Consider the following 17643-nt stretch of genomic DNA (forward strand, 5'->3'; position numbering starts at 1 on the left):
GTCCGCATAATTTGTAATGATATGATACATCTCTCTTCTTCCGTCTCCAGATCATACGATTTTTGGCCTTGCAGTGTTTTATGGATAACCTTCATGGAAATTGTCATCAAAATGTCAAACTTATCTTAACCAACTCATGTTTTTACCATTCTAATTGATAGCAAAGAATCTTTATATATCTGTAACAAACATTGTCGAATTTTCTTTGACTTTATACCCTGTATATTTGCTATGATTTTTTAACAGTTTTTAGTGACTGGTCTGTGGAAAGTCTTCTTCAGTGGATTCTTAAATATGCATAAAGGATTTACCACCTTTTGAGGAGAAAATCAGTGTCTCGCAAATAATAAATATATTGCATAGTTTTTGTAGTGTCCAATATGTATTTACTTCACCTTTTTCTATCCTCCCTCCTTTTATAGCTAACTTTATTTAGTCATAATTAATAAGAAAACAATACAACTCATAACAGTTCTTTAAGGAGTTAAGGAGTTGGAGATGAAGGGTAAAGAATCGCTATGCAGCTGTTAAATATCGGTAATAATCGTTTATAGTGATTGGTCTCTCGAAAGTCCTCTTCGATGGATTCTTCAATATGCATCAGGTATTTGCCATCTTTTGAGGAGAAAATCAATGTCTCGCAATTTCATCGAATTCTTTCATCGCCGACTACCTCGCGATTAAGAAAATGCCTCTGTCTGCACCGAGACATAATTTTCGTTTTTATTAATAAGCGCCCCGCCGCTCGTTAGAAATCCGGCATCTTCCGCTGCTAATGAAAAAAATTCAAATTACGCCTCCTCACCCTCCTACGGACGCCACCACCCCCTCTCACCCCGCCGAAAGAAAAAATAAAACGATGCAGAAAACCGGCGGATCTCGCGCGAATAAATTCGACGTCCGAAAAGAAAAAACGAAACGCAATTATCCTTATGAAAAATCGATTAAGTTCGCCCCGATCCTTATTGCTACCCGTCCCGCCCTTCCTTTTCATTAGATACGAGGAATTAGTCGAGATGTGGATTGGAAAAATGTAATTAAAAAAGTTTTAATTACGGGACATGCCGCTGCCCCAGCCCTCCGCGATTCCTCCCCAAGTATGCCCATCAATTTTGCGTCGTTCATTTTTTTTGTGCGCGTTTATTGTCTGTTCTCAATTTTACGCGGCAATTGGTATCGGATAAAGTGGAGGATTTAGGGTTGAAGTGCTTTTTTTAAAGATAAATTTGAGATTATCTTTGAGGTTTTTCTTGCAACTATTGAAAATAGTGACAATATATACAGGACGTCTAGTGGAAGAGTTCAATTTAAAGATTAAAAAAATAATAATAAAATTATTATTAAAAGATTTATAAATATTAAAGCTTGAAAAGTATGAAAATACAATTATATCCTTATAAATAATCGAAGCGTAATACAATGAATAATGAAAATTCAGGATATGGCTTTAGAAGATTATCAACTGATTGAAAGTAATTTAATAGAACAAAAGACTACTTTCGTTATGTTATATTTTTGGCATATATATATATATATATATATATATATATATATATATACATATACATATATATAAATTATTTCACAGCAAAATTATTTTAATTAAACAAAGAGGTAATAGTGAATCTCCAAGAACCTACTACAGTGACAAATTGAAGGATTCATTTTAATAGATGTATTGAGATCGAATGAAGTTATAATTAGGTAATTTTTAGAGCTAACATACTGCCAAGCATTTTGAATGATAGAAATTTCGGCCGGACTCATTCAAAGTCTAGAACTGACCTTCAATAAGGTCTAACAGGAAATCGACACCTTCGAAATTATTTAGCCGTTTGCTAAACAGTTTTAAATAACCACCCAAACGGCACCTATGGAATTCAATGTTAAATTTAAAAGTAACAATAATTTTAGTCAAACAGCTTTTCTATTTGTAGTCCTTAAAAGAAGGGTAATATGTATAGATTAAATGTCGATGTTAAAGACTATTTAGAAAGCAAGGGCAAATGGTCGGAAGAAAATGGCGTTTACAATTAAAAGAAACGGTTTTGAAGAAGAGAATTTTAATGAATAAAACTACTTAAAAAGGTTTCTGCACTTCCTGTTGGAGTGTGTACTCTCGACAATTAATTGCGGCCCCAGACAATGCGACCACAAAGGCCTTTTCAGTCTCGCTCAGTTGGTGACCTCATACTAATTACTCCAAATGTTTTACATATTTTTGAGGATTTCATATTTGTATTTACAAGTTTTATAATGTTTATTCACTTTTCTCTTTTTTTTTCTTCTCCCCCTGCAGAAACAGCAGTTCTGTTCATAATAGTTCTTTATCGAGAGTGAGATAAATGGACAAAAACAACAACTGCTATATACTCTTTAAAATTGAGTCGAAATTCTGCATAATTTATAATGGTATGATACACCTCTCTATATCTTGTTATATAATTACTCCGTTTATATTTACAAGTTTATAGAATGTTTATACATATTCCTCTTTTTCTAACAACCTCGTAATACTTTTGAATGTTAAGGAACTATTTTTTTTTAATTATATTGTCTACTATCTAGTAAATGATTATCTAGTCATGTATAGCATAGATGATTTACTTATCTATCTTCTGTTCGTATAATGCCCCACCTACTAAGTAGCAGAGATATTGTGTTTTTCCTACGAAAATTCTCCGAAAATATTCTCGCTCGCCGTCTCGCCTTGTTATAATTTTTTAATTAACAAAGGAAAAAGATTCAAAGGGATTATACGGCAATTGACGCAGCCATAAGACGGCGACCTCCTGTTGCAGCTTTCGCGGTTGAAACTTTTTTAATTACGTCCTACGGTATAACCGCATTCGTTATAATCTCCTTTATTCGAGGCGCCAGGAAAACGGAATCGATATTTTTTACATGAAAATCAACATTTTTTTTATTCACGCGCATATATAGTGGAATTACATACTTTTGGCTTTTATAGTTTTAAATCTAATATTAAACTATACTACTCCCTATATATCAGGCGGATACCTTTATTTTTATATATCTTTAATGTTATACTTAGTCGATAAATTACAATTATCAATACAATATAAAACAATCAATATAGATGTATAGACAACCCGAAATGCACAATATATGCAAATTTATTTTATTATATTATATTATTATGCACTTTACATTAACATATTACGAATCACAATTTAAAACAACATTTTTTGTATAAATAATATTTTATTGTTTTTTATAAGAATTCAAGATTTTTAGTAAAATATTGTAATTTTTTACGAAGAAGTAAATTTTTGCAGCAATAGATAAATAAGTTAAAATCTAAAAAGTCTAATATAAAACTTCAAATACAAAACAATGTATATGTATACGCCATAATACATATTATGTAATACTGCCCTGACTATCCGAACATCTGTTTCCAAACTACCTGAATGATGAGCGACAGAGAGGGGTTTTTATGTTATCTAATAGACAAGAACTCCCAGTGTCACTTTGTATCGCCTTTCAATAAGTCGCCTCTTCCTCCTTGAATAAATCAGTTTTTTTAGGTTTTTCTAATTAAAATTCTTTCCCATTTCATGATTTACTTACATATATACTAGGGTGAAATAGTGAGTGAAATTCTAGTCTAATAGACAAGAACTAACCAAAAACACAAGGAAGCAAGACCTGAAGATGGCAGATGAGATTCCGTCAAAGCGTTATCAAAACATTAATATTTCTTCTAATAACACAATATAACACGATAAAAGCACATAATATAATAATAACATTTTCAGCAAATTTATTTCATATTAATAAAGGGAGCATCATACCGTTATAAATTATGAAAAGCTAGGAAGACTATAAAACATGACCTATATAACGTAAACTATAGTGGTAATTACATTCTAAACAATAACTAATATAGATTAAGTGCATATATGTTGGCTCTACGGGCTCAAGAGAGTATATTGATTATAAATATTTGATTTTAACTTATCTTATACAGTATTTGCACTATTTCGGCCTTCTGTGTATTATTGTGCCACTAAATAACAAAAAAATAAGCCTACACATATCCGAACCTAAATTTGCAGGCTAAAAAAAGTGTATTAACCTAATTGCTCGATGTTTTATGATGCTTTAGCATGACTTTCGCGGTTTCCCATTTCGCTTGAGTTATGTATAGAGGCGAATATAATCAACCAATGAATATTTTTATTCATTAACGAATTCGAATCTGCAAATTATCATAATTATCATATAAAAATGTTAGTTTCATAATTATTTTAATGAAAATAATAAAAGTAAAACACCTACTGGTTATATAGGATCAAGTTTACCAGTTTAAATAACTTCAAAGTTGTCTCTTGAAAATAATCTATTTGTCGTTACGAAACATTTCTCCAAAATTACCTATAAAGTCAAACCTAAATTTTCTCTGTCACATTGGTTTGCCAATAGACAAATACCAATATACATTTATAGTCTGTTCAAAGTTATTTTATACATATGTCATTTAAATTTGTGACATCAAAATGTTGCAATGTTGCCGCATCAACTCTTTTATCAAGCAAATTTTAGTTCAGTTTGGCTTTGACAAACAAACAAATTGTAGGTTAGAGTTCTTATCATTATTTCTTTCAAGAATGTAGCATACGTCTGACAACCGGACGACTTTGACAGGCTCATACGTTTACATATTCGAACTAATCAGACAACATTGTGTCTATTTTTAACTGGAATGAAATGAAAAGGAAAATATTGTCTGATGCTAAGACGAATTTACAAATTACGGTAGGCAATACATTAAACATCTTGATGACGTATGTGCAAAAAGAACTTTGAATAGACACAATTTTTGCTTTGACACCAATTTTTCAACAATAATATGTCAATGCTCAAAATTTGTCGCATGTCAATTAAACCTGTTGAAATCTCGGTGAGTTAAAAAACATCATAATCAACTTTTAGAAGACCTGACGTAACCAAGAGTAAAAAAAGTCACCGTCTTTGACAAAGTTCTTTAATATAATAAATAATGGTATCGTTTAATGAATGACCGTCTAATTTAAAATTCAATTAAATAGCGGAATTAATAGCGAGCGCCGAGGGGCTTTCGCAATTTAAAATATTAAATTTTCGAAGATATTTTTGCGCCTGTAAATTTATTCGGACCTGCCTTCGGCTAAAACGCCCCCGTCCCCCCACGGCCCCCCCGTCCGTGTAAATAACTTCAGTCGAATCTCTTCGCGTTTTAGTTTAGAGTTACGGTAAATTTGTGCCGGTTATCTCGACGATACACGATCCGAAGTTTATCGACGAGAACTTTCGCGTGTGAATTATATAAATCTGAAATATTCATCAATATTTGATTTTGGAGTCGGGAGCTTTTCGCCATCCAACTAACTTCCAATTAAAACTTTTGATTGGCAAGAGGGTTATACTGCTAATTTATTTACGTCAATTGTCACCTCATCGTCAACTCATAACTCACTCACTATATATATATATATATATATATATATATATATATATATATATATATATATATATATATATATACTCTTTTGAAGTCAACCGTATACTATTAAAGACAGTATAATAAAGACTATAGCAAACAATGGACAGATGGGAATAGATTGGAGCTATACAGATGATGCATGCAGTGAAGTTCCGAGGCAATCTATCTGAATTTTTGCAAGCCCGTCAGACATGTCTGTGAACTTGTGTTGCCGTAATGAAAGAACTTCCTGACAACACCACTATAATCACAATATATTGAACTGCTCCTGTTTAGATTTCGACAAAGTCATTACACCAATAAAAATGTATTATGAATCACATATTCAAAAAGTCTATGAATAAAAGGTGTCATGCTTTAAAAATTATGAAAAATTAAGATCCAGAAGGATGCCCCAGGTAGTATAATGATTATAAAGATCTGAAGCAACACATATAAGAACCTAAAATAAATGCGTTAACATAATTGCTTCCTATTTTATGATTGAATTTTCCTACAAAGAGAAATATTGTTCAGTTATTTGTTCTTTTTCTATTTCTATTTAAGTTACTTAGTTAATACTGGTTTTAGTTCTAGAAATAATTTGTACTATTTGACATATATATACGATATATCTCCTATGTCTCCAAATTATGTACCTTCAATCTTCGAAAGAGGAAGCCCAGTAATTCCAACTCTGAACTGTAAGAAGGGATAGGGCAGTGTTGCTGCCCCATGCATCCTAAGAAAGTCGCTGATGATAAGGGCATATGTAAAATGTGGTGAACATTGACCAATGACTAGTTACACTATCTGCAATCGCCTTCATTCTCAATCGGTGACCGAAATTTAAAAATTCTCCTACTTAGGCGACGTTTTTGTCTATTTTAGATTCCCAACACTGTCAAAATATTTTATGTATCCCGTACACACCATGCTTCCACTAAATTATCATAACCAAGATCTAAAGACCGTTTGCCTTCAATTTACTACATTAAAAACTGAGCCTTTATCTCGAGCGTAACAAGAAAAACACACCATTTAGTTGAAAATCATCTCCACCATTTGCCACAGTCCGTTTACTCTTCCACGACGCTGGAGAGGATGATTCCTATAACTTTTGAGACGGTCCGTATATCCATAATTGCTACCATAATAAACAGCACTCTATCGATTCTGATCACGTGCCATCAATAACGATAAATCAGTTCTTTATCTAAAGCCCGAACGGATTCGCATTGGGAAGAAATGATGCGCTCACGTGGCACCATGATTTACCGCCTAATAATTCGGTAGCCGGTTGCGATTATCCTGCGGTTTTGCCATGAATTCGCCCCGTTTTTGTTTAGTGAAATAACAGTCGAATAGTCGATGAATTGGGCAAATTTAGTTCTATAAATTAATTAAATAAAATGTTTTTGTATGACATTCTTGTGGGTTTTCTGAATGCCAATAAACCGTAATTCATCAATTTTTTAGAGCCAACGTCATCCAAGAAAAGTTTCGTTAATATGTCACACAAAGCTTGTTTCATTTTATATCAAAAGCTTTGAAATTGCTTCGTAGCGTTTAAGAACTGTACACCTTACCATTTATTGTACCGTAAGCCTTGTCCTTGGAATTGTAGACAATACTTAAATTTTAAATTATTATTTTACATCAAATCTTACAAGAAATCCGGCTTTATTCATATAACCTATATATCTTTTCTTCAACTGATGTTTATAGCTATCTCGAGAATTCTTTAAACGTAATTTTTTAAATGAAATTTGTTTTACAAAATATTGAGCACTTAAGGTTTTTAAATTGTAATCTGAACTTACTCTCTATTATTCATGTTTTCTCACGAAGTTTCTTTTAAAAAAATGGTATTATAAACTATCTTGTTACTATAAAGCGTGACAAAATGAATAAATTAAAGCGAAAATTTTCTACACAATCCAACAGCTCTCTACTTCTATTTGTGATAATATTTTTTTAAGTAAAGGAAAAGTATGTTTTCATATCTATACAAAACAAAATGTATCTGGTACTCAAGAGTTATGACCATGCTAGTACAACAATTAAATGCGTATCATACTCATATGAATTATGAGAGATTTTTTATTAATATATTATTACTAGTCGTTGCCAACTAACTTACAATGTTACCTCTAGACTAACTTAAAACTAGATACTTATATAGGAATACGCACTACTTAGTCCCTATTAAAATAAAATAAAAGTTCGCTTCTCTAACACTTTATATATTTTTATAGAATTATTTCCTTTCAAAATAGACTTTCTCTTCCTTCGCCAAGGCATTCCTTTGAGATCTGTACGCGCAAAAGCCGCCGGTCAATAGATCCGGACAATACGATGGATGACAAAGCAATTCGAAGCAAATTAAACGTTCGAGGACAACAAATCTTGTTTTACTAATACCCCTGTAGTTTATAAATTAACCGCCAAATTATCACGAAATATTGACACGTATAATTTGAAAGTTAAGACTATTAACTAAGTTATATTAAATACATGTTCATATAATTCATATAATTACATGTTCTATAATTTGTAATAAACACACAAATGTATAAGTTAGCTTCAATGAATCGATATAATATGGGACGAGGTTAAATATAATATCGTATAAAGCTACACCAGCGCCACATAGAAAGGTATAAAGAGAAATTCTTCTATGGCAGTTTCGTTCTAGCTTATATGTTATGTTTCAAACGATGTCCGCTAACGAAATATCTATAATACGTATCTTGATTTTCAGAAATGACATTGGAAGATGTCATCTACGGTGGCGCCATCGGTGGCCAACGCGTCCAGCGTCAACGAGTCGGCATCGTCGACACCGTCGACACCATTCGGTGTGCAGCAAACGGTCCTGGTCATCCTGCTGAGTATTGTCATCGTCATCGTGGTCGTAGGCAACACGTTGGTCATAGCGTCCGTGATAACCACTCGCCGACTGCGGACCGTCACCAACTGCTTCATCATGTCGCTAGCGGTAGCTGACTGGCTTGTGGGGATTTTCGTGATGCCCCCAGCCGTTGCCTACCTCATCATGGGTAAGAGCTCACCGCGTGACGTCTAAACACTGATACAAAGCCGATTTTGTATGTTACAGGCGCGTGGGAACTGGGATGGATCTTGTGCGACATCTGGGTGTCTCTGGACATCCTCCTCTGCACGGCCTCTATCCTCAGCCTGTGCGCCATCAGCGTGGATAGATATTTGGCCGTCACGCAGCCCCTGAGTTACTCCAGGAACCGTCGGTCGAAGAGATTGGCCTTCTGGATGATCATGGTAGTTTGGGTTAGTTCCGCGCTGATTACAGCGCCCCCTATGTTCGGATGGTAAGCTGTGCGACCTACTATTAACGTTATATTAATGTACGTTTTGAATATGAAACATAAAACTTCGAAAATAAAGTACATTTTGGTGTTCATGATAACTGATATCGTGAGGAACTAACAAAATATCGTTGTACCTTTTTTTGATGAACTACGTTGATTTCTGTTCATTTTTTGATGATTTTCAATATTTTTAGTCTCTTTTTAGGTAATTTTCGTCGATATCTGTTTTAAAAGTCAATGAACTTTTAAACCTATCTTAATCAATATTCAATAAATAAATTAATCTATTTAATGTTTGTAATGTAACCATCGTAATATTTTCCATTTCTGGTATACCACATGTTTAGAGTAAGTCACGAATTGGTCCCAATACACTTCCTTGTGGTACACCTGTACAACATTCTGGCTGTTATGTAAGATTTTCCAGGTTTTCGGATCATGATAATTTCAGTCATCTTTCAAACGTCTGGAACTTTTTTTAGTCGAAATACTGTATTAATTAAGTTGGTAGGCTTTATAATTGCTTTTCCTGGTAGTTGTTGCAACAACTGCCCTGTTATTAAGCCATAACCTGGTGATATCTTTAGATTAATGTCAAACTTGATAATTTTGGTTACTTTCGGACCATCATCAGCTAATTCATTGGTTTAGTCACTCATGAAAATATATTATATAAAATCATATCTGATGTCGATGAATAACAACGAAAAAAAAAAGAACAAATCGCCAAGGCCGCCTTGATTAAATAGCCATCGTGTATCTTCTTTTATTGTTCTATTCCAGTCAAGGCCATATCAAAAGAAACAATGTGCTCTTTGTTTTTTTTGTCCCGTCTTATCCGTATCCCTCCTCAAATTCCAAGTGCCATTCTCATTGATAAATATATATATCTTACCTATCTGTTACGCCCGGATCTACAGCTTTCCACTTTACATCAAAGAAAAGCTGTTCGTTTCGCTTAAAAAGAAATAGACATTTCTTTGAAACCCCGCCAGGTGGATCACTGTATATTTCTGTTCGGAAAAGAGTGCAATAAAAGCGGCTAGTAAATATCGGCGAACTGAAAATATTCTCCGCTAATAAATCGATAGGAAGTTTTTTCATGCCAACCAGAGGTAAACTTTACGCATCCGTTTTGTTGTAGAAACAAATGTTATAAGTAAACTGTTTTTTTATCGTTGGAAGTGTATATTTAACAGTTATGATATAGAATTTTGGTTTATATAGGGAATAGAGTTAAATTTTTTTGCTACAGTTTCATAAGATTACTGTTGTTTATGGTCCTTAGACGCTCATAACTTAAATAATTGAGAAGAAGACAAATGATGTCGTTGAGAGATTTCCTGACTTTGATTCCCCGACATGTTTTTAGTAGTTACATCTTACATTAGATATGTTTAGTAGAGATTAATTTATTACTACTGTTCTATTGTACTTACATTAACACACAAGTAGGGCGTGTATAGAGGTCATCGTGTCTTCATTAGTTGCGTAGCGACAAGCATTGGTAATTAATCGGAGAACTTTGTTTTTGGCCATGTTGGATTACTGTTGATTTGATGTTTTAATGCATATTTGCATACATCTAAATTGGCTTTATGATTGACTGATAAACTTATCTCTTTAATTTTAGGCGATGTTGAGAATATCTTCCGAGTAACCATTATAATTGCTTAATTTTAAGTTTGATCTGCTCTACTTTTGTTTAACATGATGTTTCTAATTTAACCTGCCACTGAGATATATTCCGAGGTATTTAGCTGATTCTGCTTGAAGAATCAGGCATCCGTCAAGTGATATAATTAGATTTTTATCATTTCCTTATTATCATTAAACTGTATTTGCACGTCTCTAATACATATATAATTATCTTTGACTGCCACTCGTATTTTTTCTACAGCTTAGGCAAAGATATATCTTTTGTTTGGGGAACTCCAGAAGTATTTCACTGATCACTGGTGTTGAATTGCCTAGTGTTTCGAAAGAAGTTATTTCAGTTTGTTCCTTCCTTCACCATTATGTGACATTTAAAAAGATATGTTTATACTTGTTTTTTTACAGATTCCTATCTAAATAAAATAGACAGAATGACTTCTACTGTTGCCGATGTTGAATTTATATCTATATATTAGCTTTGTATTGGTGGAACTAAAGGATCTGTAAATAAAGACATGTTATATATTCAATATGAATTATATATATTTGCAGTGACGAAATACTTCCTATTCAATGGTCTTGCATATTTGGCTTTACCGTCAGTCCATCTAAAAGGCAAACTACAAACCTATTTGATTATGTTCTTCAAATGTTCAATTATCCTTAAATGACATAGAGCAGGATACCTTCAAGAAGAAAAATAATGTATTCTATTCAAAAAAAAATCCAAATATATCTAATGTGTCATTCCTAACGCCTAATTTTTTTTATAACATTTTTATTAGATACGCTTAGTAGTTATAAGATACAATCTGAATTATTATTATTATTACAATTAATTTATTACTACTTTTTCTATGTGCTTGGATTAATTAACAAGCAAGACGAGTGCGAGAAAATACATCAGTATGTATTCCTCAATTATAAAATTATAATTATTTATTAATTATTAACTTATAGCTGTAGTTTACACTAATAATACACACTAAATGTTCACACAAGTTCGTATGGTTTTGTTCGTTTCAATCTCCTGACATCCTGCGCGCTATCCAGCTGTTGTATTGCTTCCACGTTAGTATGATTTAGTAATCTTCTTTCGTGTTTCAAGGCGAAATCCTGCACAACTTCGCAAATCCATTTGATTTCCAGGTCATCCTGCAGTTCTTCATTGGTTACATAGCGATAGGCATTGGTAATCAATCGAAGAACCTTGTTTTGACAGCGCTGTATGACTAACTGATTTGAATTTTTAGTGCAACCCCATATGTCCAAATTGGCTTTATAATTGTATTATAGATCAACCTCTTTGATTTTAGATCAAGTTGATCTAAATCTGAATCTGATCTGAATCTTCCGACTAACCAGTATAGTTGTTTTATTTTGGTTCTAATGTGTTTTGCTTTTTGTCTAATGTGATGCTTCCAATTTAATCTACCGTCAAGATGGATTCCAAGATATTTTGCTGATTCTGCTTGAGGAATCAGGCATCCATTGAGTGATATAATTAAGTTTTTATTATTTCGCCTTAATGCAAAATTAACGTGGACAGATTTGGAGCTATTAAGTTGAATTTTCCAATCTTTTGTCCATTTGTAGATTTTGTTGACTGCCACTTACACTTTTTCTATTGCCCTAGGCAGAGATATATCTTTTGCCATAATAACTGTGTCATCAGCAAAGGTTCCAAGAAGTGTTTCTTTTGTTGTTGGAATGTCAGCACTGTAGAGTAGTTCTACCTAACGCCTAATGGTAGAACAAATAATTTTTATTTCATTTGCTGCCATTTGATATCGTTTCGTTAAACAATTTTATATTATTTGTAACTGATAACACCTTCTTTTATGACAAATCACTAAGACGAATTTGTACACCTAACAAATATCTTTCGTTTCTCTGCAGTGATCAAAAAATTGTCGATCAATTCCTCTTGACAACCTGAAACTGCAAAAAAAAATGTTACAATTTTGACGTTTTGCTATTTTTTGATCTCAATTATATTTCTACGGGATAAAATTAGAATTGTACGGTCTCGTGTTGTTGGACCGTTATTTAAAATACATTTGCGGGTCTTCTGACAGGGGCCAATGTCAATATCAGTTTATTTAATCGAGGTAATTGCTTTTCCGGGAAAGCCCTGACGTCACATCAGCCTTTCGCCTCAGTCCGCCGGCAGCGACTGTATTAATAATTCGAATCCAACGTAATAATATCCGCACAAAAAATAATTAACGCAAATTTTACCTGAATTAACGTTTTTTTTTGTTCTCGTTAGTGTAAGGTGGGCCATCTGTTGATTTATTTTTGAAGCATGCGTCATCCGTGACACGCCAAAACTAGTAGCATAAAGAGGCATGGAATATGTTGTGAAAAAGTGTTGCGCCTCTGAGTCACCAGAGGGCACGCCAAGCGGGAATATTTATGGCGGGAAATTTTAAGACACAATTTTAATAAAACACTTAATTTTGATATCAGTCAACACTCAAACATAAACATTTGTTCATTGACATAGTGAAATACGTATTTTTTAAGATATTAGATATAATGTATGTAAATCATATCCTCTTCCATATTTCCATTCATTCCATTTTTATATTTAATATGAAAATGTTCCATGTTTTGAGAAACAACCCTAGTCCATGAATTTCTGATAAAAACAACGCAATTCAGGATATCACCAATGGCGAACTGAACTTACTGTGAACTGACCTAGTCTACTAGAACTTGGACAGGAGCTTGCGGTTCAGGTTGTATTGCTGCCAAATACGAACTGCAGTGGCTCGGTTTCTCAGTCATAGATTATTCGAGTCCCTAAAAGCCCCCGGGCGTCACTAAATCTTGGGAAACCATTCCATATAAATTTTGGTAATAGGGGTACAATTCAGAAGATCCTCAAGGTCAAATTGGTGAAAGTTTCCATTGGCTCGTACCTTCAGGAGGGATATGTTAATATTTCCCAGCCTGACCCATAGATGGCGCACTACTAGAATTAAATCTATATGTTTTTTAGTTAGCCCTAACCCTCAAAAGATGCGTGTATAAATTTGACAGCTGTCGGATCATTAGTTTGTGAATTATAGAAACTTTTGAATTATGAAAAAAATGGATAAAAGGTAATTTCGCGTGTTATATATATACATATGTAAAATGAGCCTTTGAAATCTAATGCCACCCCAAAACGTATCCAATAGGTTCTTCTATTAACCAGACAGCAATTATTTGGCAATTGCATCATGTACTCTCTTAAAGTCAGCACAATTTAGTTTATTTTATTGACATATTATGTATTTGAACTATCGACACAGACTTTTATGAAAAACTTATTTACATTGCAATTAGAAATTGCATCTTCATTTGGGACCATAATAATTTGGTCTGAAATGTAATCGCTTTTGTTCTGTTTTGTTTTCCTTACTAGAAAAATAAATAACTAAAGGATCAAAAGAGGAACCATGAATGAAGAGGAATAGGAATTAACAAGAAGATGACAAAAACAAGGAGAATTGGAAAAACCAATTATAAAAATACAAAATCAAATGAAGACAGTGAATTAGAAGTAAGAGATAAATAAACCAAAATATTACTGTATAATGCAGAAACAATCCGCAATTCGTTAAATTAACTAGAATCAACTTAATTATCATAAAAAGAAGACAAGTTGAGGTTAGATTAGCAATCATTTCGCAGTTACTCGAAGCATTCCTTACTGTAGTTAAAGGTCCGACCAAAATTATTACAGCAGAACCTGTAGGGTCACCAAAAATGGATTAAAGATGTTGAAAATCATCTAGGCGTGAGGTGTTAAGAATTAGGAAACATCCATGTTTTGAGAAACAACCCTAGTCCATGAATTCCTGATAAAAACAACGCAATTCAGGATATCAGATCACCAATGGCGAACTGAACTTACTGTGAACTGACCTAATCTACTAGAACTTGGACAGGAGCTTGCAGTTCAGGTTGTATTGCTGCCAAATACGAACTGCAGTGGCTCGGTTTCTCAGTCATAGATTATTAGAGTCAGAAGATCATCAAGGTCAAATTGGTGAAAATCTTCAGGAGGGATATGTTAACCATAGATGGCGCATATATGTTTTTTAGTTAGCCCTGACCCTCAAAAGATGCGTGTATAAATTTGATAGCTGTCGGATCATTAGTTTGGAATTTCGCGTGTTGATAAAATATTGCTTTTTGAAGGGCAAAAATACTGTTGAAGCAAAATCTTGACTTGAAAAAGGAAGGACCATCAACAGCGACTATTACATAGCGTTATTGGAGCGTTTAAAGTTCAAAATCGCCGAAAAACGGCCGCATTTGAAAAAAAAGAAAGTGCTGCTTCACCAAGACAATGTACCGTGTCACAAGTCAGTGAAAACGATGGCAAAAATCCATGAATTGGGCTTCAAATTGTTTCTTCTCAGATCAAGAAATTTTCGTCGAATGAAGAGGTGATCGCCGAAACTAAGGCCTATTTTGAAGCGAAGGACAAATCGTACTACAAAATGATATCGAAAAGTTAGAGGGTCGCTATAATCAGTGTATCACCCTTGAAGGGAATTATATTGAATAAAAAAACTAATTTTGCCAAAAAAATGTGTTTTACTATGGTAGGCCGGGGACTTTTCAGTTGACCTGTTATATCACGAGAAAAGTTCGAAGAAATCAACACTTCATTCCGTTAAAATAAATTATAATTTTCAAGTAAATTAATTTATTTTTATTTCAAACACTATACGTTTCAGAACTCAAATACATTAACCAAATAAAATGTGTTTGATATGGACGACTAACAACGGCAGTTTTTCGATGGATAAATGTTTGGAGAGAACAACAAAACGCTCCAATAGCTCCACCGCAAATTATTCGAAATACCTAATAAATTTCTACAATTTATAAACACTGTTTTGTCACCAAAACTCTCCATGAATATTTATCAAAGTGTGCCGAACGGACGTGTCAAAACAAATTGGTTTCCGTCATCTGTCAAATGACAGTTAACCTTATTGAACGCTCTACAACACAGCTCCGGAAGAATAGCGGTGATGGCTTTGATTTCTATTCGGATACCGACATGTTCATTGTGTCCCGAGCCCTAGCAGGACCGATATGATTATTTACTCACCGGTTATTTGTCCCTGTTAACAAATGCGGACAATTACGTGGCCAATAAATATAACTTTAATTGCTTTTTCGTCTAACACCAACCACATTCAAGTACGTTTTCATATGTATAAATAGTTGGTACATTACAGCAGCTTCCGATCAGGAGAATGGACATAATTCTCAATAATACAGAACAGAAATGTTAAAAAATATTCATAGTTCATTCAATGACTTTAATTTTCAATATAATTTTCATCGAATTAGATATACTTACTCCAAGAATCATGTCACTATAGTGTTTTTATTTTATTTTCCATTTTTTGTATTTCCTCTAGAGTAGCTAGATCTTTTTCCACGAAAGAATTTTTTTAAAAACCCATTTTGTCCACCTTTCCGGAAGTGTTTTATGCCGGTATCGAAGAATTCCTTGGGCCACTCGGACAGCTATGTGCGTACGAACTCTTCTACCCTCGTCGTCGGTTTTGATTCTTTGATCTCCGAGGGTTTCTTTCAGTGGTCCAAATATGTGGTAATCGCAGGCTGATAAATCTGGACTGTTGGGGGGGTGTTCTAGTACCTCCCACCCTAATTCCAATATTGTATGGTGAGTGAGACGCGCGGTACGAGGGCGCGCGTTATCCTGGAGAAGAATCGCACTTTGTGCTAGAATGCTACTCCGTTTCGAGCGACAAGCGGGCTTCATGTGTGTTTTCAGAAGGTTAGAGTAGTATGCAGCATTAGTGGTACGTTGAGTGCACAGGAAATCGACGTACAGCGCGCACCGCCGGTCCCAAAACACCGTACACAGAACCTCACCCGCAGACCTGGTTGTCTTCGCTTTGACTGGCGGCCCTTCCTCCTTCTTGCTCCACTCTTTAGACGACATCTTGCCTGGAAGTGTAATAGTGTACCCATGTCTCGTCTGTAGTGAAGATTCGCGTTAAAAAACCATCCTCCGCCACCTATCGCGTCAGCGAACGACGACAAACCTTCGACCGCGTAAATTTTTGCTCGAAGTTCGGCAGTTTAAGAACCCATCGCGCCTTTATTTTGCTATATTGAAAGTGTTCATGGATGATAGACTCTGCACTACCAATACTGACGCCGAGTTCAGCCGAAATATCTCGGACACTCATCCTACGGTCCTTCAAAATTAGTTGGCGAATGTGGTCTGGTGTGATGCTGGTTCGCGGTCGACGATCATGTGGCTTCTCGTGGCATTCTCGACGGTCTCGCGGCCATCCTTGGATGTTCAGACACCCACTACCGAACTAATTTCGCAAACGCAGAAAAAGTCTGTCTTTTTAACGCCTTCCCACACTAAAAAACGAATGACAATACGTTGCGCTACGGCGATCGGCACTTGACGTTCATTCGTGGTCGAAGCACGAGCGTGAAATATGCGCTCCCGACGAAAACAATGCCACACTGTTCGTAAGGGGCCGAGCAATCACATACTCAAACCACGACATTCAAACCATACATGCGCGCCATCTACAGCGTTTGTCTCTATCATATTCGAACCACCCTCGTATTATTGCTACTCGACAGCAGAATTTTTCTCTACAGAAACTAGGTACTTATTTAGGAAGACCCATTGGTCGTTACTTAGTCTCTAATAAAATAAAAACTAGTAGTACTTTTCAATGTTTTTTTCTATTCAGTACACTGCACCACACAAGCTCTTGCGTCTGCTTTCTAGTTCAGTGTTATCCAAGTTTTGCAGCACTTTAGTGTTAACATAATGGTGGTTTTTTTCCATGTCTTGTCGCGGATCTCTTAATTTCTTCTGCAGGAGTTGAAATCTGAAGGCATCGGTGTAATTAATTGTTCCTACAGTTTTTGGGTGGACCCAAAATATTTCTCAGGCCTCGCCTCGTTCTAAAATACTTATATTACGTTGATATTTCTTCTCACAGAATATCCCCATAACTATAGTTTTACTTAAAAGATTTTTATTCGCAAAGTTTTACATGCAATTGATCTTAAAGATTACCGTAAGAATTCGAATTGTTTACTTCACCAGTTTGGAGGCGATCGACTAACAGA

At 34.5% G+C, this 17643-nt stretch overlaps 1 protein-coding gene across 5 annotated transcripts in view; it reads left to right on the top strand.

Annotated features, from left to right (window-relative positions):
- Window positions 1-17643, top strand: part of LOC143199386 (putative G-protein coupled receptor No18) — a 148269-nt gene that overhangs the window by 123273 nt on the left and 7353 nt on the right. For all 5 annotated transcript variants that reach the window (XM_076409171.1, XM_076409174.1, XM_076409173.1 and 2 more), the window contains exons 2-3: window positions 8253-8550; window positions 8610-8838. In XM_076409171.1, coding sequence (XP_076265286.1) covers window positions 8268-8550; window positions 8610-8838 — 512 coding nt within the window. In that variant the 5' untranslated portion in view covers window positions 8253-8267. The remainder of the gene's footprint in view (window positions 1-8252; window positions 8551-8609; window positions 8839-17643) is intronic.

The sequence above is a fragment of the Rhynchophorus ferrugineus genome, unplaced genomic scaffold, assembly GCF_030347505.1.
Source record: "Rhynchophorus ferrugineus isolate W39M unplaced genomic scaffold, kcgeb_rfMv2 rfM7, whole genome shotgun sequence".
In the NCBI taxonomy this organism is placed as follows: domain Eukaryota; kingdom Metazoa; phylum Arthropoda; class Insecta; order Coleoptera; family Curculionidae; genus Rhynchophorus; species Rhynchophorus ferrugineus.